Raw genomic sequence first — 25809 nt, forward strand, 5'->3', positions numbered from 1 at the left:
GGAATGATTTATGTTCACAGGCCACCTAAGCATTCCAGATGGCCCCATATTTGTCATTCAGTACCCTATTCGACATCATTCCCCACCCATTCATGCACCACAATCACACAGCCATATAGTGGGTACCAAGGAATGTCTGAAGCCGAGTCAGATGATCAAAGTGAATGCATCACAGCCCAGAAACGTTCCGCCTGTCCCTGGATGCGAGAGAAACCCTGTTGTCCTGCTGAAAAAATAAGATGCTCTATTTAGTCCAATCAAGCAAATAGGAAGTTGTCAGAATTGCCTGACCTCTAACTGGAACAGTGATGGTCTGGCTTTCCTCGGCACTTGTCGGCTACAGCATATAAAAGGTCACTCTCCTTCCTGCATGCCACTCCATAATAAAGAGGCAGCTAAACTAGAGCAGGGTAGAGGAAAGCCGTGTAACTAAATCATGTCACCTATCAATGGTTGAATACAGAAGGTACGTTTTTCAAATATGTGAAAGGCTGCCACATGTTGGAATTCGATTTTGTTCTGTATGACCCCAGAAGGTAAAGGGAGGATCAGCAGATGAAATAGGAAGAAAGATCACAGCATCCCAGCTCAATAGAATAACTTACCAAAGATAGCATGGGTCAGCCAGCCTGTGAAAAAGCGAGCTCTCTATTGTGAAAACCAAGATAGTCACTTGACTCAGATTCTGCAAAGGAGATGAAGGATCAGAAAAGTGATTTCGCTAGATAACATTTAAGTTATCATATCACCAAATATGAGAGTCCATTTTAAAAAGTGCAGAACACATCTAAAGAGAATCTTCTAATGCACTCATCAGACAATGACCTGAGTAACAAATGATGGCTCTCGTGACATTTTCTCTCTAACTAAACTGCTCACTCTACTACTAGCCAGCACTGAGACTTGCTTATTCAAATCTCTTGGCTCCAAACACTCCTGGTATAACTCTTAGTGGGAAATAAAATGGGAGAGAGGATAGAGAGCAAGCCACAAATCTGGACAATCCACATCCTTAAAAAATTGGTCAGAAATAATTAAGAATTGGATAAAATAAAACAAGGGGAGGCTATTTCTGTTAGAATCTGAACAAATATATATATATATATATATATACATACATACATATACATATACACATACAGGGTGGGGCAAAAGGAGGTTTACAGTTGTGAGTATATGAAACACAGAGTTTATTCTTGTATTATTATCTATTAACTAGAGGCCTGGTGCACGAAATTCGTGTACTTGGGGGGTTATCCCTCAGCCCAGCCTGCACCCTCTCCAATCTGGGATCCCTCTCACAATCTGGGACTGCTAGCTCCCAACCACTTGCCTGCCTGCCTGCCTGATTGCCCCTAACTGCTTCTGCCTGTCAGCCTGGTCACTCTCTAACCACTCCCCTGCCAGCCTGATCAACACCTAACTGCTCCCCTGCCGGCCCGATTGCCCCCAACTGCCCTCCCCTGCTGGCCTGATAGCTCCCAACTGCCCTCCCCTGCCGGCCCGATCACCCCCAACTGCCCTCCCCTGTGGGCCTAGTTGCCCCCAACTTCCCTCCCCTGCTGGCCTGGTCGCCCCCAACTGCCCTCCCCTGCAGGCCTGGTTGCCCCTAACTGCCCTCTCCTGCTGGCCTGATCACCCACAACTACCCTCCCCTGCCAGCCATCTTGTGGCTGTGGGCACTGCCATCTTTGAGGGCGTGGCAGTCAATTAGCATATTCCCTCCTTATTGGCTGTGGGCGCCCCATCTTTGAGGGTGGGGCAGTCAATTAGCATATTCCCTCCTCATTGGCTGTGGGCACGGCCATCTTTTGTGATGGTGTGAGGGTCAATTAGCATATTCCCTCTTTATTATATAGGATTATTGTGTTTTTTCCATATGAACAACTGTAAGCCTACTTTTGCCCCACCCTGTTTAATGAAATAGGCCAAATCTGACTTGTTTCAAATCCAGCTTCAAATGGATATTAACTAAATAATTTTGATGGTGCTGAAGGGAACAAAGTGAGGCTTAGATATGGGCTTAATTGAAGGCAAGGTCCTAACACCGGGCAGGAGCTCAGTAAATGTTTGTTGAATGAATGACTTGCTCCATGAGGCCATCAGGCTTGGCCTTGCATCACAGAGCCAGGGGCTACCTGAAATCTAGGATCTTGGGAGCAGGAGATGATACACCCCACAAAGGGCAAACTTGGCATGCAGAATGTACCTATGTGCATGTTGAAGTCAGAAGCTGTGGTACCCTATCCTTCACTGGCTAGTGATGATAAAACCCAGAGCTAAGAAAGGTCATGTTCATATTGGTTTTGGAACACATACTTCCATTTGATCACTTTCCTGGGCAATTCAATTGTCAATGTCAAATGAAATTAATAATTTCAGCTCCTCATTAAGATTCTTCATAATATGCACTGAACTATGATCAGAGACAAACTGTTTCTTCAAAAATAGTATATTTCAAAATGTGTAAGTTCAAATGCAAACAGCACATCATAAAAAAAGAAAGCATTTATACACTTTAGCATTTTAGTGCCCCAAATAGTATTTTAAATAGCATTAAAATTAAGTGCTAGGGAGAAAAGGGTTAAATTGATTTATCATTTGATGTCAAATGTGGTTCCTTTGCCAAAGTTTTTCTATTAAAGGCAGACTCTATATGCATTTTATCTCCTGGTCTTAATTTGTGTTTTGCTATGCTCAACAATTTTAATGCCAAGAGTAAGAAACTAAGTGAGAAAGGGAATGTACTCATCTGAACCTGGAGAGTTGATCTAATTGAACTGAAAAAATTAAACTCCTTCTCCATCTGTTCAGTACACCTGCTGATGGAGCACCACCACAGGTAGGGAGGAAATCCATCAGAGAGCACGTATAAATAGAATTTTATTTCATCTGCTAAAAGCTTGGCAGACAAAGTGGGAGGGCTGCCGACACTGGCAGCCAGGCAAGAGCTCTGAGCTGCTTTCATGTTTAGGTGAAAGGAGCGAGGAGACAAAAACCTAAAAACACAAAAGGAAGTAAAATTTCTCAACAACTCATATGACAATCAACCAAGTCATTAAGTTTGTTTAGAACGTGTCAGGCATTTCTGATGAGTGGTGGGGAGACAAAGACCAGCCACACCCCCTTAGGAGGATCATACAGAAATCTGATGGGAAACAGACATGTCCACCCATCACTTAGATAGCAAAGTTTATATGTTCCAAGTTCCCTTGTGGCAATTATAAAATTAAATCAAGAGTGAGGAGAGCACTAATGACATGCCATATCTTTCTAAGGATGAAGTCACTGGAAATCCTAAATGTACCAAAATGTAAATCAGAATACAATGTATTGAGCCCAGCGGCGAGACCGCGCCATCTTGAGTAGCTGTTATCCGCATCCAGAGATCGGCTACTAACCCGGAGGCAATGGCTCTCAAGCAGCTCGACTACATGAACTCAGAGGAGACCTGCTTCCCTCCACGGAAAGCAGATTGAAGCAACAGCGGCCTCCTGATCACCACACGCTCTGTCTGGGGAACAGTTGCTGTATGTGAAGGCTCCCTCCACCAGCCAGAAGAGCCACCACAGCTGTGAACAGCACCCACCAGAGGCCCTGCTATCAACGGAGGAGCCGCTGCTAACACAACTGCCCAAGGAGCAACCACAGCCCGAGGAGCCACTGCCACCCAGGGAGCAGCCACTGCCACCCAGGGAGCAGCCACTGCCACCCAGGGAGCAGCCACTGAACAACTCAACAACTAGATATGTCAGTGAGATCAAACATGGGTAGACAAAGAAATGCCCAAAGGAAAGAGAAGGAGGACTCACCAGAAAAGCAGCTAAGTGAGACAGAGATATGCAACATGACGGAAAAAGAATTCAGAATAAGGGTCCTAGAGTACATGCACCAGATGTGCAAGAAGCAAGAAGAAACAGATGAAAAAAATCAACTACTTATGCAAGAAGCTAGAAGAAACAGATGAAAAAATCAACAACTTAAGTAAGTCCCAAGAAGAAATGAAGAGCGACATAGCTGCAATAAAAAACACCATTGAAAGTATCAACAGTAGACTGGAGGAGCGGAGGACCGAATCAGTGAATTAGAAGACAAGGAAGCAAAACTCACTCAAACTGTACTGAAAATGGAGAAAAAAATTAAAAGACAGGAGGAGAGCCTAAGGGAGCTTTGGGACAACATGAAACGAAACAACATACGAATAATAGGGGTGCCAGAACAACAGAAAGATGAACATGGATTAGAAAACCTATTCGAAGAAATTATATCAGAAAACTTCCCTGAGGTGGGGAAGAAAAAAGTCACACAAGCCCAGAGAGTCCCAAACAAGGTGAATCCGATAAGACCCACACCAAGACACATCATAATTACCATGGCAAATGTTCAGGACAAAGAGAGAATCTTACAGGCTGCAAGAGAGAGACGGAAAGTTACATACACGGGATCTCCCATTAGATTATCAAATGATTTCTCAACAGAAACACATCAGGCCAGAAAAGAATGGACGGAAATCTACAAAGTGATGCAAAGCAAAGGACTGAATCCAAGAATACTCTATCCAGCAAGGCTATCATTCAAAATTGGAGGGGAAATAAGAAGCTTCACAGACAAAAAAAGGCTAAGGGAGTTTATCACCACCAAGCCAGCCATGCAAGAAATGCTAAAGGGACTGGTGTAAAAAGAAGAAATAACAAGCTCAAAAAGAAAACAGCCACACACACAAAAAGAAATGGCTACAAACAAGCACCTTTCAATAATAACTTTAAATGTAAACGGACTAAATGCTCCAACCAAAAGACATCGAGTGGATGAATGGATAAAAAAACATGACCCATACATCTGCTGTCTACAAGAGACCCACCTCATTAGAAGGGACTCACACGGACTGAAAGTGAAGGGATGGAAAAATATCTTTAACGCAAATGGAAAGGAAAAGAAAGCTGGGGTAGCAATACTTATATCGGACAAAATACATCTCAAAGTGAAGGCCATAACCAGAGATAAGGAAGGCCACTTCATAATACTAAAGGGATCAATACAACAAGAAGATATAACCCTGGTAAACATATATGCACCCAATGCAGGAGCACCCAAATTCATAAAAAAAAAACTCCTGGAAGATATCAAAGGAGAGATCGACAACAATATAATCATAGTAGGGGACTTTAATACACCACTGACATCACTGGATAAGTCCTCTAGACAAACAATCAGCAAAGAAACAGCAATCCTAAATGACTCACTAGATCAGATGGACTTAATTGACATCTTCAGAACACTTCACCCCAAAGCTGCGGAATATACATTCCTCTCAGGTGCTCATGAGACATATTCAAAAATAGACCACATATTGGGTCACAAGCAAAGTCTCCACAAATTTAAGAAGATTGAAATCATAAAAAGCTTCTTCTCAGACCACGATGGCATAATGTTAGAAATAAACTACAATAAAAACAACCCAAAATACTCAAATACTTGGAAGCTGAATAGCATGTTATTAAATATTGATTGGGTTACCAATGACATCAAAGAAGAAATTAAAAACATCCTGGACACTAATGACAATGAAAACACAACAATCCAAAACCTATGGGACACAATGAAAGCAGTCCTGAGAGGGAAGTTTATAGCTCTGCAGGCCTATCTGAAAAAACAAGAAAAAATGGTAGTAAATCATCTAACGCTTCAACTCAAAGAATTAGAAAGAGAGCAACAAGAAAACCCCAGAGTGAGCAGAAGGAAGGAGATAATAAAGATTAGACCCGAAATAAATGACATAGAGACCAAAAAAACAATAACGAAAATCAATGAAACCAAGAGCTGGTTCTTTGAAAGGATAAACAAGATTGACAAACCTCTAGCCAGGCTCACCAAGAAGCAAAGAGAGAGGTCCCAAATAAACCAAATCAGAAACGATAGAGGCGAAATAACAACAGACCCCACAGAAATACAAATGATTGTTAAACAATACTATGGACAACTCTACTCCAACAAACTAGACAACCTGGAGGAAATGGACAAATTCCTAGAAAAATACAACATTCCAAAACTCAATCAGGAAGAATCTAAAAATCTCAATAGGCCAATAACTATGGAAGAAATTGAAGCAGTCATCAAAAAGCTCCCAGCAAACAAAAGCCCAGGACCAGATGGCTTCTCAGGGGAGTTTTACCAAACTTTCAAGGAAGAACTAAAACCTATCCTCCTCAGACTACTACAAAAAATTCAAGAGGAAGGAACACTTCCAAGCTCATTCTATGAAGGCAGCATCACCCTAGTACCAAAACCAGGTAAAGACAACACAATGAAGGAGAATTACAGGTCAATATCCCTCATGAACATAGATGCCAAAATCCTCAACAAAATCTTAGCAAATCGGATCCAACAGTACATCAGAAGGATCATACATCATGACCAAGTAGGATTTATCCCAGGAATGCAAGGATGGTACAACATCCGTAAATCAATAAACGTAATACATCACATAAACAAATTGAAAGAAAAAAACCACATGGTCATATCAATTGATGCAGAAAAAGCATTCGACAAAATCCAACACCCATTTTTGATAAAAACTCTCAGCAAGGTGGGAATAGAAGGATCATACCTCAACATAATAAAAGCCATATATGACAGGCCCACAGCCAACATCATACTAAATGGACAAAAACTAACACCATTTCCCCTAAGAACAGGAACAAGACAGGGATGCCCACTCTCACCACTCCTGTTCGACATAGTACTGGAAGTATTAGCCATTGCGATTAGACAAGAAGAAGAAATAAAAGGCATCCAAATTGGAAAAGAGCAAGTAAAACTGTCCTTACTTGCAGACGACATGATAGTATACATACAAAACCCTAGAGACTCCATCAAAAAACTACTAGACTTAATACATGAATTTGGCAATGTAGCAGGATACAAAATTAACCCCAAGAAATCTGAGGCATTTCTATACACCAATAGTGAACTTTCAGAAAGAGAGATTATAAAAACAATCCCATTTACCATCGCACCAAAAAAATTAATATACCTAGGAATAAACTTAACTAAAGAGGTAAAAGATCTCTACTCAGAAAACTACAGGACGTTGAAAAAAGAGATAGAGGAAGACATAAAGAGATGGAAGAACATACCATGTTCTTGGATTGGTAGAATCAACATCATCAAAATGTCCATACTACCCAAAGCAATCTATAAATTCAACGCACTTCCCATTAAAATACCAATGGCCTACTTCAAAGATCTAGAACGAACTCTCCAAAAATTCATCTGGAAAAAAAAAGACCCCGAATAGCTGCAGCGATCCTGAGAAAGAACAAAGTAGGTGGGATCTCAATGCCAGATATCAAGCTGTATTACAAAGCCACTGTTCTCAAAACTGCCTGGTACTGGCACAAGAACAGACATATAGATCAGTGGAATAGAACAGAGAGTCCAGAAATTAGCCCAACCCAATATGCTCAATTAATATTTGACAAAGGAGGCAAGAACATACAATGGAGCCAAGATAGTCTCTTCAATAAGTGGTGTTGGGAAAATTGGACAGATATATGCAAGAAAATGAAACTAGACCACCAACTTACACCATACACAAGAATAAACTCAAAATGGATAAAGGACTTAAATGTACGACAGGACACCATAAAAATTCTAGAAGAATCCAAAGGCAACAAAATCTCAGACATATGCCGAAGCAATTTCTTCACTGATACAGCTCCTAGCACAGTTGAAACTAAAGAGAAAATGAACAAATGGGACTACATCAAAATAAAAAGCTTCTGCACAGCAAAAGAAACCATCAACAAAACAACAAGAAAACCCACTGCGTGGGAAAACATATTTGCCAACGTCATATCTGATAAGGGCCTAATCTCCAAAATTTATAGGGAACTCATACAACTTAACAAAAAGAAGATAAACAATCCAATCAAAAAATGGGCAAAGGATCTAAATAGACACCTTTCAAAAGAGGACATTCAGAAAGCCAAGAGACATATGAAAACATGCTCAAAGTCACTAATCATCCGAGAGATGCAAATCAAAACAACAATGAGGTACCATCTCACACCTGTCAGGATGGCTATCATCAACAAATCAACAAATGACAAGTGCTGGAGAGGATGTGGAGAAAAAGGAACACTTGTGCACTGCTGGTGGGAATGCAGACTGGTGCAGCCACTATGGAAGACAGTATGGAGTTTCCTCAAAAAGCTGGAAATGGGACTCCCATTTGACCCTGTGATCCCACTTCTAGGAATATATCCCAAGAAACCAGAAACACCAATCAGAAAGGATATGTGCACCCATATGTTCATAGCAGCACAATTCACCATAGCTAAGATCTGGAAACAGCCTAAGTGCCCATCAATAGATGAGTGGATTAGAAAACTGTGGTACATCTACACGATGGAATACTATGCTGCTGTAAAAAAGAAGGAACTCTTACCATTTGCAATAGCATGGATGGAACTGGAGAGCATTATGCTAAGTGAAATAAGCCAGTCAATGAAGGAAAAATACCACATGATCTCACTCATTCATGGATAATAAAGACCATTACAAACTTTTGAACAATAATAGATACAGAGGCAGAGCTGCCTCAAACTGAGTGTCAAACTGCAGTGGGAAGGCCAGAGAGGGTTGGGGGGCAGAAGGGAGGGGAGTAAGAGATCAACCGAAGGACTTATATGCATGCATATAAGCATAACTAATGGACATAAGACACTGGGGAGTAAGGGAGGGCAGGGGATTGTCAAGGGCGGCGGGGGGCGGGGGGGGAGGACACATATGTAATACCCTTTGTAATACTTATTATAATATTTTTTTAAATAAGAAAAAAAAAAGAATACAATGTATTCATGGGAAAGAGAAACCAGCAGGCCCAATCCATACACCATCAGAAGTACCATGAATGGCAAGAGGTATTTGGATTCCTCCTTCAAAGTGTAAGTCGGAGTCAGGAACTCCTCATCACAGCCCCATCAGCCTCCGGAATGACACTCACACCTTGAGGGAGAGCAGCCAACAGCTGTCAAGGTGAATAAACCAACAGCAAGGGGAATGACAACAGGATCTTGCTCTTTGAGCAAAAATGAAACCAAGGGACATCTCAAGATAGGCCTGATGTGAATATTTGGATCAGATACTTAAGATCAAAATGTTAAAGAAGGAGGGGGGAGGAGTTGGGGGAGGGAGAAAAGGAATATATTTATTCCACTGGGGGAAGTGTAGGCTTAGGGGAAACTTCCTATGCCCTTCAAGAACATTAAGGATAGCCGAAACCGGTTTGGCTCAGTGGATAGAGCGTCAGCCTGCGGACTGAAGGGTCCCAGGTTCGATTCCGGTCAAGGGCATGTACCTGGGTTGCGGGCACATCCCCAGTAGGAGATGTGCAGGAGGCAGCTGATCGATTCTCTCTCATCGATGTTTCTAACTCTCTATCTCTCTCCCTTCCTCTCTGTAAAAAATCAATAAAATATATTAAAAAAAAAAAAAAAAAAGAACATTAAGGATATTACCAAGAAGATAATGACCTGCTATTCCATCGCCACCAAGGACAACAAGAGAAATGGGATTGAACTGTGGCAAGGGAACACTGGGTTAAATACAAGGAAGAATTTCCTGACAGCAAAGGTTATTAAACACTGAAAAGGGAAACTAGAGGCGATTAGGGATACTCTCTGGGGGTCTTTAAAAAAGCAGAATAGCTTGGCAACTATCTGGGGGCGATTTAGGTGCAGCTCTGCCTGCTCCTCTGGCCTTCATCAGTGCTCTAATTCATCCCTCGGTCCGGACAAGACACATTCGCCACAGTAAACTACTGTCACACTCTGTTCAATAATGAGCTCTCCGAAGAAGAATAAGCATTAAGAAAATGGCAAAAGCTCTCTTGAAAGTAAAACTCATTTTTCTTTATTTAAACTGCATGTTAGGTTTTTGTGGTTTTCTTTTTCTTTTTTCCTAACACTTACATCCAGACATAACCAAACAAAGCTCATCTCCTCTGATCTGTTATTCCAAAGAATTCAAAGGAGTCTGGGTGGAAGAGAAAGTGTGGGGAATGTTCTGAGTCAGAGACACACAGAATAATTCATTACATACCTCTTTGCTAGGTGCTGTTTAGCATAGGAAACTACTGCCCAGCGATTCTAGAATTTGCTTCTCAGGAAACTAAGAAAGGAGATTCCCATTGGTTTGGCTACCAGGAGGCAGACTAAATGACATCAGAGATTCTAAAATTCTAGAGCCTTTGTTTATTTTATGACTGTATACTTGGTATTATATTAAAAAATCGAATACTGAAAATATTGGGGGAAACACTTGGCAAAGTATATAATTGTCTAACCACTATGCTATACATCTGAAACTAATACAAAACAATATTAGATGTAAACTGTAATTAAAAAATAAAATTTTCTAAAACCCAGAACGATCAACACTGATTTCAAAGAAAATACTTGAATGGAATTAAAGATTTCTATAAGTAGATAAAGAATCTACTATCTAAAATCTCCATATAAAAATCTGTAATATTTAGTCCTAGTGATTTGACTAATACTAAAGTAGAAGAATAAATGTTTTAAACTAAAAAAAAAAAATCAGAAGAGTCTCACATCCCAAAAGGTCCATTTCTCTAAATACATGAATTTTTATTCTCCTTCTATGTCAAAAAGAGAAAAGAGGCTTTTTTGTTGTTGATAATCCTCACCTGAGGACATTTTTTCATTGATTTTCAGAGAGAGTGGAAGGGAGGGGGAGGGACAGAGAGAGAGAAACATGGATGTGAGAGAGACACATCGATTGGCTAAGCAGGGCCAGGGATCCAGCCTGCAAAATCAAGGTATGTGCCCTTGACCGAAATCAAACCCAGGACCCTTCAGTCCACAGGTCGATGCTCTAACCACTGAGCAAACTGACTAGGGTGAAAGGAAGCTTTTTAAGCCAGGACCCTCTTCCCTTGTCATACATGTCATTACAGTTTGAATTTATTTGTTTGTGACCTTTCTTCACCATTATTCTATCAGCTCCATGAAGGCAGAGGGTTTATATATTTTGTCCATCACTGTATCCACATCACATTAACTCCCACAGACACTCAGATCTTTTTTTAAATGATGGATTGAATGATTGATTGAATGAATGAATGAATGAATGAATGGCGAGGATTTACCTAAGTACACAGTCCCAAGTGGTGTATAGAAGGGACTGTTATAATAGTAGCAACTTGCTCTTCTCCCAATGACCCATCACAGAGTGAACAAATGCCAAATCATGGAATGAACAAGGTATTTGGAGGCAGACTTCATTTTAGCCCTAGTGTTGTCACCAATTAAGCCAGGCACTTCATCTCTCTGAGCCTCAATTTTCTCACCTGAATGTCTGTGTGTGTGTGTGTGTGTGTGTGTGTGAGAGAGAGAGAGAGAAAGAGAGAGAGAGAGAGAGAGAGAGAGAGAGGAGGGGAGGGGAGGGGAGGGCAGGGCAGGGAAGGGAAGGGAAGGGAAGGAAGGGAAGGGAAGAGACAAAGAGAGTTGCAGTAACTTAAGTAACAGAGAAAAAAGTTTGTAAACAGATGACAGATTTCCACATATTCTTTATTAAAGTTTTTCATAAAATGTTTAAATAGTGAAGGAGTGGTACAGAGATAATAACTGGTGCCAAATGCTAATTCCAGGGAAGAATTCAATAAGTGGAAGAAGGAAGAATTATAAAGCTCAGCCAATGAGAAGACACTTAGCTAGTTTACTTCTATGCTGTTGGGAGGTTCATTCACTGCACTAAATAGCAAACAAGTATAGTAAGACAAACATGCCCTGAGCGAAGCAGGGGCCACTGCCCTTAAGAAGGGAAAATCTGCAAAATCCAGACCAGGAGGCTTGCCCTATAGGTTTGGATTTGCAAGTCCAGTCTTTCATTGGTTATGACTTTCTTTTTTTTTTTTTTTTTAAATATATTTTATTGATTTTTTACAGAGAGGAAGGGAGAGAGATAGAGAGTTAGAAACATCGATGAGAGAGAAACATCGATCAGCTGCCTCCTGCACATCTCCTACTGGGGATGTGCCCGAAACCCAGGTACATGCCCTTGATCGGTATCGAACCTGGGACCTTTCAGTCCGCAGGCCGACGCTCTATCCACTGAGCCAAACCGGTTTCGGCTGGTTATGACTTTCTACCTAGAACTTTACCCTTGGTCGTGGCAAACTGCCATCTGAGAGGCAGTGGTGCCAAATGGGCTGAACAACCCAGTTTCCTATCAGTATAGTGGAGAGAGCATACTTTCACACTCACATTTTAAAATAGATACCATATAATTATTAAAGCAGTTACACATAAATAGTAACTAGCAGGGAAAGGAGAGGGAGGGCTCCATGCACAACACCTAGCATCTGCCACCAATCCTCCTGGTTTCTGTATCCTTCTGTGTGTTCTTTTGTTTTGCAAAATGATTTGGGAGATTAGGTGGGTTTTGTTTAGGGGGGACAGCTGAGGAAAGTTGGTGAATAAGTGCTACTTGATTGCACAACAAAAGATATACAAGGAGCCTCAGCCACAACTCAATTCCACTTGCCCCAACAGTTTGAAATTCTCAATTGAGTTATTTTGTTAGCAAGGCGACTGGTTAGGGAAAGGAGAAAGTGCTTATTGCACTGAGATTATTCACTGTATAGAAATCACTGTAATCAGATCAACAGCACATTCTTTCTAAGGGCCCAAGAATTCCTTTTTGGTAACACTGCTGACATACTGGGAATGTGCCCATGTTAATGGTATGCTATATGAGGCTCTGCAAATAAAATAAGACTTAAACAGCAGTCATTAATTCAGTAAGTAGGGCTCAGGAACTAGGAATCTAACAAAGATTTCAGTTGACCAAAAGTCTATATGGAAAATAAAAAACTTTATCCACTAGATATTAATTAAGGGGGAGATTCTGGTGCATTCAAAGAAATATTAGTCCCACTAACCCTCTCTGTCACATCCAAAAGCACGGATTATAAGTATTACCACAAAAATAAATCATCTTTGAAAATGAAAACTGGAAGCATTCCAACCAAACACATACCATAGTTTATTTTAAAAATTGCTACAAGTAAAATGAAAAACAAACCAAAGATTGAGAAGATATTTTCAAACCATATAATAAAGGCTTGGTATTTACAATATACTACAAATTAATAAGACAACCCAAAAGAAAAATGTGCAAAGGGTATGAATAGACAACATACAGAAAAGGAAATCGAAGTTGCCAATATAAAAAGATGCTGATCTCACTAAGTAATCAGGTACACAAATAAAAATAACAGCAAAATATTTCTTGTCCACCAGATTCACAACATTTTCAAAGTCTAATACTACCAAGTATTGGTGAAGATGTTGAAGATGCAGAGATAATGAGAACTTTGATGAGAACTTTCACACCCCTAGTGCAGGGATGGTAATTGGTACAGATGCTTTGAGGAATAATTTGGCATTGTTGAATAAAGTTGACATATTTGGTAACTCAGCTCCATTTGTAGGTAATTCCCCTAGAGATCACAATATATGTATAGAAAACGTGTAAGTTGGCCATTATAGCATGGTTAGCACAAGGCAAAAAGCAACAGGAGAATAGATAAACTAAAATGAAATACTCTGCAACATTAGCCCTACATGTTATTAATGGGAAAAACAGAAACCTGGCCCAGGCTTTTATCTCCTTTTAAAAACAAATTTTCTAAGCTAATAAAGTAGAAAGTATAATCTTGTTTCTTCACATAAAATCTCTTCTTCAATGTGGTAATGGTAAACATATACTAGCCTTAGGAAAGCTAGTGATTAGAGAGAGCTCAATCCCTAATTTGAGAATTTGACACTCCTCATTAAATAAGTGGTTAAACACAAGTAACACCCAACAGTACAAGATAAATTTAAGGAATACACAGCTCAGGAAGTGTTCAGGTTATTTCACTAACTCTAAAACTAAAAATAACAGTGCTGCTGAAAAGGAACCTGAACTTCACCCTCACCCAGGAGTAACATCAAGGCCAATAAGGAGCCTGGACTTCCACCGGCACCTTGAAGTAATAAGAGACTACCCCCCTTTTCCATGTTGGTATGCTCTCAAAGGAGGGCTATTAAGATAGAAGTTTTAAATAAGATCCAGAGTCTCATAAAGTTGGAAGCACAAGTAAAAAGTTGGAAGCACAAGCACAACTGTCAGCCCAGAATTCTACATCCAGAGTCTCATAACATAATAACCAAAACCATAACACATAATCAAAATCACTTGTCATGCCAAGGACAAGGAAAAGCTAAATTTGAACAAGAAAAGACAATCAGCTAATGACAACACTAAGATGACACAGATGCCAGAATTATCTGACAAAGGTTTTAAAGCATTCATCATAAAAAATTCTCAACAACCAATTATGAACACACATGAAACAAATGAAAAAATATAAAGTCTCAGCAAAGAAATAACAGAAAAAATACAATAGCTGAAATTAAAACTCACTAACTAGAAAGAAGACAACAATGGAAAGAATCAAGAAACCTGAAGATAGGAACAATAGAAATTAACCAATCTGAACAATAAAGAAAAAATTTTAAATAATCAGTGTCAAGAACCTGTAGCACTATACAAAAGATCTATCATTCATATCATCCAAGTTCTGGAAGGAAAGGAGAAAGGGGGTAGGCCTAAAAAAGTACTCAAATTACAGCTGAACGCTTTGCAAATTTGGCAAAAGACATAAACCTACATATTCAAGAAGCTGACTGAATCCCAGAATAAAACCAAAGAAATCCATGCCAAGATACATCATAAACTCTTTGAAAACTAAAGACAAAGATTTTGAAATTAGTGAGAGAGAAACATTTTACCTAGAAAGGGAAAAAACAGTTTGAATGACAGCAGGTTTCTCATCAGAAACCACAGAGGCAGAAGGAAGTGGCACAACATTTTTCAAATGCTAAAAAAAAAAGAACTGTCAGCCCAGAATTCTACATCCAGCAAAAATATCCTTCAGGAAAAAAGGAAATCTAGGCATTCTCAGATGAAGGAAAACTAAGAGGCATGTGGCCATTAGACCTACCCTAAAAGAAGAGCTAAAGAAATTACTCCAAACCAAAAATGGTAAAAATGCTAAAAAAAAAAAAGACACTTGGTGTTATAATGAAATGTGACTATTATATAAGACTAGAGGCCCACTGCAAGAAATTCATGCATGGGTAGGGTCCCTAGGCCTGGCCAGCAAATCAAGGCCAATCTGTGGGGCGACCGGCAGGCCAATCGGGGGGACCCACCTTGGCTGGCCTGATGCTGCCCACTCACCAGACCCACCCCCCACTGCCGCCACTGGTCATCACCCTCTGTGGGGCAACCAGCGGGGCGATCAAGGGGCCCCCGCTGGCACCCACCTTAGAGGTGACCAGCAGGGCAATTGGGGGGCAGCACTGCCCACTTGCTGGCCAGGCCAATCCTGTCCCACCGCCACCACCACTGCCGGTCACCTCCCTCTACGGGAGGCAACAGGCAGGGTGATCGGGGGGGCCCCCACTGGCACCTGCCTTGGCTGGCCTGGGGCCTGCGGGCTGAGGGCAGCTCCTGAGTTGAGCATCTGCCCCCTGGTGGCCAATGCACATCATAGTGACCAGTCGTTCCACTGGTTGTTCTGCCATTTGGTCAATTTGCATATTAGGCTTTTATTATATAGGATAATACATAAATAGTATTTTATAAGTGATTAGATTATTGCCCTAATTAACTTGCAAAACTCTATTCTATAAAATAACTTGATAACAAATGTGGTGCTTGAGTTATTTCCACAAAAAGATAAACATAACAAGCTCTTAATCAGGTCTATGACCTCCTATTTATTCTACCACTATCTATGCCAGAAGTCAAAGTCAACTTATATAATTTTAGCTTACAAGTTTTTTAAAAAATGTGACCTGCTATGAGTGCTAATACTGCCTATTGATCCAGCAATTCTACTTCTGAGTAGAATTGAAAGCAAAGACTCAAAGGCCCAAAAGAACTGAAAGCAAAGACTCATACAGATATTTGTATCCTCGTCTCAAAGCAGCATTATCCGCAATAGCCAAAAGGGAAAACAACCCAAGTATCCATGAACAGACAAAAAGGTAAACAAAATGTGACGGTACATACAATTCAGCCTTTAAAAAAAAGGAACTTCTGATGCATACTTCAACATGGATGGACCGGAGGACATGATTCCACTTACATGAGGTACAGAGAATAGTCTAATTCATAGAGACAGAAAGTAGACTAGTGGTTGCCAGAGACTAGGAAGAAGGGGAATAGGAAGTTGTTTAATGGGTAGAGAGTTTAAGTTGGCAAGATGAAAAGATTTCTATGGATGGATTATAGTGATGATGGTGCTGACAGCACAAAGATTTCTGTGGAGGGATGATGGTGATAACTGCCATTGAACTATACACTTATAAATGGTTAAGATGGTAACTTTTGTTATGTTTTTTTGCCACTATTTTATTAATGTTTAATTAAAAAATATCTACCATTTATTGAATACTAACCTATGTACCAGGCACTATGCTAAGAGCTTTGCATATATTTCCTTATTTCTCCTCCCAAGGACCTTTGAGGAAGATAGGATGATCTCTGTTTTTTACATGAGGGAACTGGGATTATGTTACCTGACAAAAGTTTAACAAGTTAAAAATGGAGTCAAAATTCAAACTGAGGTTGGTAAAACTCTGAATCCCATTCTATCTACCCCATGATGGTAAGGCCTATTTGTTTCAAAAGCACTAGAATAAAGCACTCCTGAGCCTCTGACCACAATATGAACCAATTTTCATGTAAGGGAAAATAACTTACAGAGGCTAACGGCAAAAGAGATATAAAAGGCATTGATATATGAAATGAAAAGGATGGCATCACTACAGAAGGTTCAAATTCTTCAAACCTAAACCAAAATGTTTTTCACATCCTAGGAGTAAGAGATGAGATTCTTAGCTATGAAATAGAAAATGTTCATTCTTGTACCATTGTGGAACAAAGAACACAAACAGGTAACTTTTTTCCTTTTCTACAGTTGCTTTTAGAGAAATAATATGACCTGAGCACAACCAATGACCAAACTAAGTCATGCCTTGCAGTGGTGCTATTTGTCACAATGTGTTAGGTTTCAGAATAAACTCCTAACTTCAGCAGTCTCTGAACCTTTTCTTTCACTTTACCAAAATTTCTACATACTCACCTCTCCCTGTTTCACCCTGTTCTCTGGAACTCTTCCAATAACACCTCCTAAGCCCGCCTGGACGCCAGGATCACATACTCTACCCCTCCCCGGCCCCAGACCCTTTGACCTTCTTCCATTGCTACTATTCCAATTCCAAGCCTAGATTCACCCCATGCCCACTCTCTCCAGGACCACCATTCACACCCATAGTGACTTTTTACTCTCTTCTAGCAGACCAAGGCACAGGGCTTAAATAAGAAAGTAGGGACTGAATTTCAGCCCCAACACCTCCTTGCTACACAATTGTATACAATGATCCAGACTCTGCCCCTCCCTCTAATGCAGCGGTTCTCAACCTGTGGGTCACGACCCCTTTGGGGGGGTCGAACGACCCTTTCACAGGGGTCGCCTAAGACCATCGGAAAACACATATATAATTACATATTGTTTTTGTGATTAATCACTATGCTTTAATTATGTTCAATTTGTAACAATGAAAATACATCCTGCATATCAGATATTTACATTACGATTCCTAACAGTAGCAAAATTACAGTTATGAAAGTCTCGGCATTAGGAAGGCTGAGAACCACTGCTCTAATGATTCTCAGAACACCTCTGGAAAAAGACTAGAAAGATGCTGATCAACACAAACTGGCCTCAGCAATCCCACATAATGCCTTATCACACTCTGAATGCTGGCTGCTTCTGATATTCCAATCTAACCACGACATCCCACATTTATCTTCACTCTCAGTGAAGTTATTACTAGGACTGAAGCCGGCTATGGGACAGTACCCTCAGCTCTCCACAATTTTCCCTCACTTCTTCTCTCCCTCTCCCTATTTTACTCTTCTCTCAATCCCCTCAGCTTCTTCCTATGCTGATAAAAAAGACTTTAAACTTGCTGGACAATCAGTTGGTCTGCTCCATGCTTTAGACCACACCACAAGGCCTAAGACACAGTTCTGGAATCCTTTGGGGAAACTGGGAAAGGGAGAATGCAAGACAATGGAGAGCCAGCTGGGAGGGAATGGGTGCTCAAGTCTTTATTTTATATTGTCTCCGGTGGCTACCTGGAGGGGTTCTAATTTGGTCACAAAGATGTGGCCCTACTCTTCACTCCATCTAAGCCCATAACCAGCAACACAAAGTCAAGATAAAAGCAAGCACAATGCTTTTTGTCTCTCAACCATGAGGGGGAAAATTCTTTTAATTAAATAAGATCCAAGATGTTAATAGCTGGTTCACAACTTGGTTTATTCCTTCAAAGAAGCTTTATGGGGTGGCCATTATGTACCAGTTCCTGTGCCAGGCATTGTTGCTAGGATTAAATGAGGTATCAGGTAAACTGTAATTTATCAGTTATTCTTATCCTTCTTTCTGCAACCCCCAGGTATACTATGAATTCCTTATGGGCAGAAATTATATCCTAATATCCCCTACATCTGGCATAGTGCCTGGCACAAAGCAGGCCTTCTGGGATATTTGTTTAATTACTTCAGCAATCCATACCTACAGCTGAAACATTTTCCATCTTCATTACCATTGATCACCAGCCCTGACACGGGCCTTGGCCACTACAACAGCTTCCAAGCTCATCTCCCTGGTTCATGTGATTTTTATCTCCTCTTCAGGATCTGAACCTATATTTTCTTTTTATATTAAAGTACAAGTTAATGGAATAAACAAGTTAAGTGCTCATTTACATCTAGAGTCAAGAGCTGTATTTTGCCTATGAGTCTTTACGTTAGTGAACAAAGCTAAAAAAGAAAAGAAACAAAACATTAGCATTTACGGAAAGTGAACTGATTGGTTCACTTAAAATACACCACCCGTAGCAAACTTACTTTCTGAGGGCCATGCTTGCTGGCTTACAAGTATGGGGTTGGCCTCTTCTTCCTTTTACTCACAAAAGTAAACAAAGGAAAGGAAAAAATTCCTCATAAACAGGCCATTGTTTTTTACATTACAGCCATATCTTTGAAGGTTTAATGACACCTACTTTGACATATATAAAATCTAGAATGTGAGCAGTGGTTCAGTCTTCCCTGTGTAATTTCTTCCTCACACCATTTGAATTGCTTATTTTACACATCTGTCAGAAGACTTGAACTACTGGAGTTTTTTGGCCAATAAAATGCAGCAACCTAAATAATGATTAACAAAATCTTATAGCTATAAGGGCTACAACTAATTGCCTGATTTTTCATAATAACATTCTATAATACATATGTTGTGCAATAAAAGTTAACATACTTTAACCTTTTGAAATAAATCTCATTATAATAGTGCCCTTTTCTATCTAGGATTTTGTACATCTATTTTAAATCCATTCCATCTGCCATCCATGTATGTGGCATCCTTCCCTGTTACCCAAAATAACTTCATCAATAAAATATTAGCATACTTAAATGGGTACTCAATAAACATTTGTTTAAATGAATAAATGAGTGAATAATTATAAAATGATAGACTAAGGCCCCCTGAGAGGTTTGCATTAGTTTACAGAATCGTGTGTTTGTATGTTCAGGTATATACATCTAAATGAGACTTAATAATAGGCATCAAGTAGCAGTTAACTATTAATCCATTTCTGTCTTAATAATGCTACTTCAAAATATACACACAAAAACGTGCTGAGATAGAGTCCATCTACAATCATACCACTAGTATTTATATACTTTAAAATAAAATGTGAAATGTTAATACTAATATGGAAATATTAATAACCTATGTCAATGTGTTTGTAAAATAAAAGGTCTAAAAGTAAAGAAGAATGCGTTATGTTAAACCTAAATGTATGCTTGAAAATGTAATCAACACAATTTCTTAAACATACCTTTAAAAAAAGGTTGTACAAAGAGTGGCTGTTATACCCAGTTAACAAGGAGCATCTTAATATGGGACCTTTTTCATTTTAAGTTATGTAACAAGTAGGCCAGAGAAAATATATTGGTAAGAAACTTTGTTGGGTATTAAAGTTAATATTTATTATTAAATCTTAAGTCCAATAAACACTATACATGTAGCTTTGCCAGTACAAAAAAAAATTAAATATTTCTAAAGGTATGTTCTGACATCTGTGTTTTTAAATTCACTTACTTTTTATTATACTATTAAGAAAATAATTAGACATAAAATAGTCTGGATATAAAATAAGTTTGCCCTTACTGAATTCGCTACAAAGAAGTTAGGAAATAAGCTAGCAAATAATTCCAACTTTAAGGGAAAACGGTCTTAAACAAACTAAAGAAGTTGCATATTTAGCAAACTTGTTTAAGAAGTAAACTAAAGTAAATAAAAATCGGTAATAAGACGGTCAGTATTAAAATGTAGCTGTAATTTAACTTATTTATTGAACTTCCTTTTTGCTTCACATATTGTTGGGTTTTAGTCCAGGCATGAATGATCCTGTGATCAGTTCAAAAAGGAAGACAGTGGCCAGGCAAACACCTCCTTTCCAGTGCCTATCAGCACGTCTTTTATGTTTTGGCGTCCATCTTAGGAGTATCAGCGAGGTGGTGCATAAAGAAGCTTATAAAACAAAGGTCGTTGTGTTGGCAACACACATGAACATTAGTGATTTCATTTTATGGAAGATCAAAACGTTGATTAGCAAAAAAGTTGAAGTAAATACTTAAGCTTAACTATGCAAACACCTTTTCATATATATTTTTACTGTTCTTGTATATTAAATGCCATTGCTGTGTATCATTATAATACTATAAAAATCATTTCAGAACTTCATTACTCAAAGCGCGCAATAATATAAACAAAAACAAAAATTGTGAAAGGATTAACAAATCCATGATTGCATACTCAAAACAAAAGCATAGATCCTGGGGCAGTCTTTTATATTGCCCAAAATGATTAGTACTTATGTGAATGTATACGATTTTCCTGTATTCTTTTAGTATATAAAATAAAAAGGAAATATATTACAGGAAATCATAACCTACTACAACTCAAACTCTCTTCTTTAGAAATAGAATATTTATAACAAAGAGGGTGGTCCACAAAAAAACGTGCCTTACAATTAACCTACCCTACAATAATGCTGATTTTTAACAGCAGAACTATCACAATGTAATCATAACCAGGCCTAACAGGAAACATTTATTGTTAAAAATTAGATATAAAGCATAAATGCAAATAAAATACTAGGTAATAGTGAAAAGAAAATCGATGAACTTTTTAGATTTTCCTTCTACTTAAAACATTTTGAGAGAGCCAAGCTGTAGTAATCGTTTTAATTATACAATCTAATGAACTAAAAATAATGGAATTTTCCCCCAAGTATTTCAATCACAGCTCACTACTTCTTATCCAAAAGACTTAAACTTCTATTCTCTACCATTCCCAGCCATTTCTGCCAACATCATAAAAATTACCTTTTATCATTTCCTTCTCACAATGAGAATTCCCTAATCGCACACATCTTTTAGACACAGACACCTCCCCACCCACCTCCCCACCCACCTCCAAAAACTGGTTCAGAGCAAAGACACACACAAAAATAATGACCAAGCTCACATTTCTTGTTTGCCCTTCAAGCGAAGTCGGGTGTCTTCAGCTTGTCTTTCTGGTCTTCAGTGTTGTCACTCATTGCTGGGGGATGTAGTTTAGGACAGCATGAAGCAGCAGAAATAAAAGCTGTTGCTTTAAGAAAACGTTTTCTTAAACACATGGATAAAACAACTTTTACTCTGACTTCCTGGCTAGGTTGCATAAAATCTTAGAAAGGCTCCTTGAAAAGTGAATGTCTATAAATGGGAAAAAATAAAATAAAATCTAAAAACTTACGTTCTGAACACATTCCGAAGGATGTCTGATTTGATTTGAAAGCAGGTTTGTATTGATGAACAAACTTTATTTTGTAGAAAATTAATATTCTCTCTAATTAGAAATTTGCCTTGCCATCTTCTATATTAATCCTGTCTTTCATGGTATAGTCATACATGCAAAAAATCAAGTACAGTATTTCCCAAATGCATGGACACTGTGGAAGCTTCATTTTGAAAAAGGCTTTTATTTCCCTAAATACTGGTGACCAAACGTCATTGAATGTGCCAACACTTTCAAATAGCCCAAGAGACTTAAAAAACCTTCTAAGTTTGAAAACCAAAAAGTTCTGAGTTTTTCTGTACCCCAGGACGATTTTCTTTCCTGAAGCTCAAGCCGAGAAAGCAGACAAAAGAAGCTGATTTGACTGAGCTGTGCCAAGTCTTGCCTTTTTTTCTTTCCTCAGCTCTCCCTCTGCCTCTCTCTCTCCCTCTTTCTCTCTCTCACTCTTTGCTCCCAGTATGGCAACCTTCCGAGCAGTCTTGGCGGAGGTCCAGCCTGTGCCAGTCTGTCTGAATGCTTGTCTCCAAAAGATGTCCTTTGCGGATCAATTAATACATTTGAAAACAGGAAAATGTGGTACGGTACCGAAATCCTGGCACCAACAGCATCGACTTCTGCCAAATCACCTTACAGATTTCATGGTATCCTACCTTTCATAATCATTACTAACATGTTCCCGGAGCAATAATGAAGTACTAGAAGCCATTCGCTGTTTAGTAATAAGGAATCTGTTCCCTAGAAATGTCCATATGCAACATATGCACAACCTGCAGTAAATCAAAATTCTCCTCTGAGATGTATGTAACTTTAATAAGCACCACATACTGTATTTCTTTTTATAAGACTTGCTTTCTCTTGCCCCGCTGCAAAGAATCATGGGAGAATAGAAAAGGAGGCATCCAGATTAAAATTAAAACTCTATGCTCAAGTAAGTAATGCTTTACCTTATTGGAAAAGAGCATAGTTCTGATTGATCATCAATTCCTATTATTAAGGAAACTCTAATTTTATAAACTCAACATCTCCAAAATTTTATGAGGTGAAGGGGGGAATTCTCTTCAAAGCATAAATATCAATTAAAACGAAAAAAAAAAATACTTAGGATGGATTTAGTAAAATTAAGTATATTTTAATATTTGAACCTCAATTTTCAACATAGTCACTTGTTTGCTAAATTCATACTAGTAAAGTATAAATACTGTTTATTTTTATTTGTAGCATGTACATCTTTTGAAGCAAAATAGCCATTCTGTGCTTCACATATGTACCTGTCCTTTGTGGGTCAATTAATACATTTGAAAACAGGAAACTGTGGTACAATACGCAAATCCTGGCACCAACAGCATCAATATTTGCCAAATCATTTTCTAATATTTCATTTTTAAAAATCATTTTTACCTTTGATGCTTTAAAATACAGCATATCAACATTCTATGCTCACCATGGTTTCATAAAAAGAACCATAATAACAGGTTATCGTCCTTGGCCCTGTCTTTCTAATGTATATAACCTCAAAGTCTCAAATTGCTTAATCTATATAATCCTCAGTTTGCTTATCTGTCAAATATAAAAATGAGTGATTTTCTCCTCTACGCTCCAAAAATACTCTGTTTATACTCAGCATACCTTCATTCTAATTGTATTGTAGTTAGCTGAGTATGTGTCCTCTACCAAGCAAATGTGTCGCCTCACAGGCAGGACCATCTGTCACTTATCTAAGGAAACTGAAAGTCTTGCATAGAACTTTTGATATGTAGGTGCTCAACAAATCTCTTAGGTAAATGAATTATGGCCACGGATCACACAAATATTACTCTAAAGTTTTCTAAATCTATCAAATATGATAAAAAACAAAACCACATATTACTATATCATAAATTTGATAGATCAGAGAAATGCTACAGAGATATAGGGGATGAACTAAAGCAACAAAAGTCCTGCGCTATCCTTTCAAATAGAGGTGGGCAGGATGACAGTGTTTGCAACTTATAATAAAACTATTGAAAACTACAGAAAAAGAGAGAATCTTGAAAGCAGCAAGAGAGAAGTGACTCCTCACGTACAAGGGAGCCTTGATAAGATTAACAGCTGATTGCTCATTGGAAATGATAGAGGCTGGAAGGGAGTGGGACAACATTTTCAAAGTACTAAAAGAAAGAAAAAAATCTAAGAATTCTATGTCAGCAACATTCTCCCTCAAAAATCAAGGAGACGTTAAGATCCAGATAAACAAAAACAGAGTTTATTGCTAGCAGAGCTGCCCTGCAAGAAATACTAAAGGAACTTCTCTTTCAGGCTAAAATAACAGAAAATTAGACAATAACTCTAACCCACATGAAGAAATGAAGAGCATAAATAAAGTAACTATAAACATAAATATTAAAACCAGCATAAATGTATTTTTGTTTTTAACTCTTTTTCTCCTACCTGATTTGAAAGACAATAGCATAAAGCAATAATTATAAATCTGTGTTGGTGGGCATAAGTTTATGAAGAGGTAAAATGTGACAGCAGGATAAAGGGGGGATAGAAAAGCACTAAATAGAAGCAAAGTTTTTGTATACTATTGAAGTTAAGTTGGTATTAATCTAAATTAGATTATTATAAATAAAGATGTTAACAGTAATCCTCAGAGCAACCACTTAAAAAGGGGAGGGAGAACTAAAATGTTACCATAGAAAATTTTTTAAAAATATTTATTTAACACAAAAGAATGCAGTAATTGAAAAACAAAGGAACCAAAACAAACAAACAAAAAAGAAACAAATATAAAGAGAAAATGGAAGAAGTATCTCCAATCTTATCAATATTTACATTAAACTTATATGAACTGAAGACTTTAATTAAAATCCAATTCACAGAATGGATAAAAATAAATTATCCAACTACATATTGTATACAAGAGACATATATTAGATTTAAAGATACAAATAGGTTGAAAGTAAAAGCATGAAAAATATGCACCATGAAAACAGTAACCAAAAGAAAGCTGGAATGGCTACACTAATATCAAACAAAATAGACTTTAAGACAAAAATTGTTACTAAAGACAAGTAAGGACATTTTATAATGATAAAAGAGTCAATTCATCAAGAAGATATAACTATTATAAACATATATACACATAAGAAAAGAGACTCAAGTACATAAAGCAAAAAATGAAATAATAAAAGAAAGAAAAAGACAATTCTTACAAATAGATAATTTTCCAATAATAGTTGGAGACCTGAAAATTCTACTTTCAATAATGAATAGAACTAAGAAGAAGAGGAAGGAAATAGAAGACTTAAACAACACTATAAAGCAAACAGACCTAACAGGCATCTATGAAATACTCCACACAACAACAGTTGAATACACATTCTCAAGGGTACACAGAACATTCTCCAGGCAGACAATATGTTAGGCCATAAAACAAGCCTCAATAAATTTAAAACCATTGAAATCATACACAGCATTTTTCCAACCATGATGGAATAAAAGTAGAAATCAATACCAGCATAAAAAATTAGGATAATCACAAATATATGAGAATCAAATAACTCTTCTAAATAACCAATGAAGAAATAATAAAGACTAGACTGAAAATAAATGAAATAGAGAATAGAAAAACAATAAAGAAATCAGACAAAGATATTGCAACAAAACTACAAACCAATATCTCTTGTGAATATAGATGCAAAAATTCCAAACAAAATACTACCAACCTGAATCTAGAAACCTATAAAAAGGATTATAAACCATGATGAAGT

The 25809-nt window shown here is 38.2% G+C and overlaps 1 protein-coding gene across 4 annotated transcripts in view; it reads right to left on the bottom strand.

The window, feature by feature from the left end:
• Positions 1-25809, bottom strand: part of MSRA (methionine sulfoxide reductase A) — a 392162-nt gene that overhangs the window by 326488 nt on the left and 39865 nt on the right. Inside the window, exon 1 of one of the 4 annotated variants that reach the window (XM_070415504.1) lies at positions 22016-22373. The exons of the other annotated variants lie outside the window; for them this stretch is intronic. Coding sequence (XP_070271605.1) covers positions 22016-22028 — 13 coding nt within the window. The 5' untranslated portion in view covers positions 22029-22373. Of the gene's footprint in view, positions 1-22015; positions 22374-25809 lie in introns of those variants that run through there. 4 annotated transcript variants of the gene reach the window in all.

The sequence above is a fragment of the Myotis yumanensis genome, unplaced genomic scaffold (genome assembly GCF_028538775.1).
Source record: "Myotis yumanensis isolate MYYU_CA2020_CCGP unplaced genomic scaffold, mMyoYum1.0.hap1 SCAF_5, whole genome shotgun sequence".
Taxonomy (NCBI): Eukaryota; Metazoa; Chordata; class Mammalia; order Chiroptera; family Vespertilionidae; genus Myotis; species Myotis yumanensis.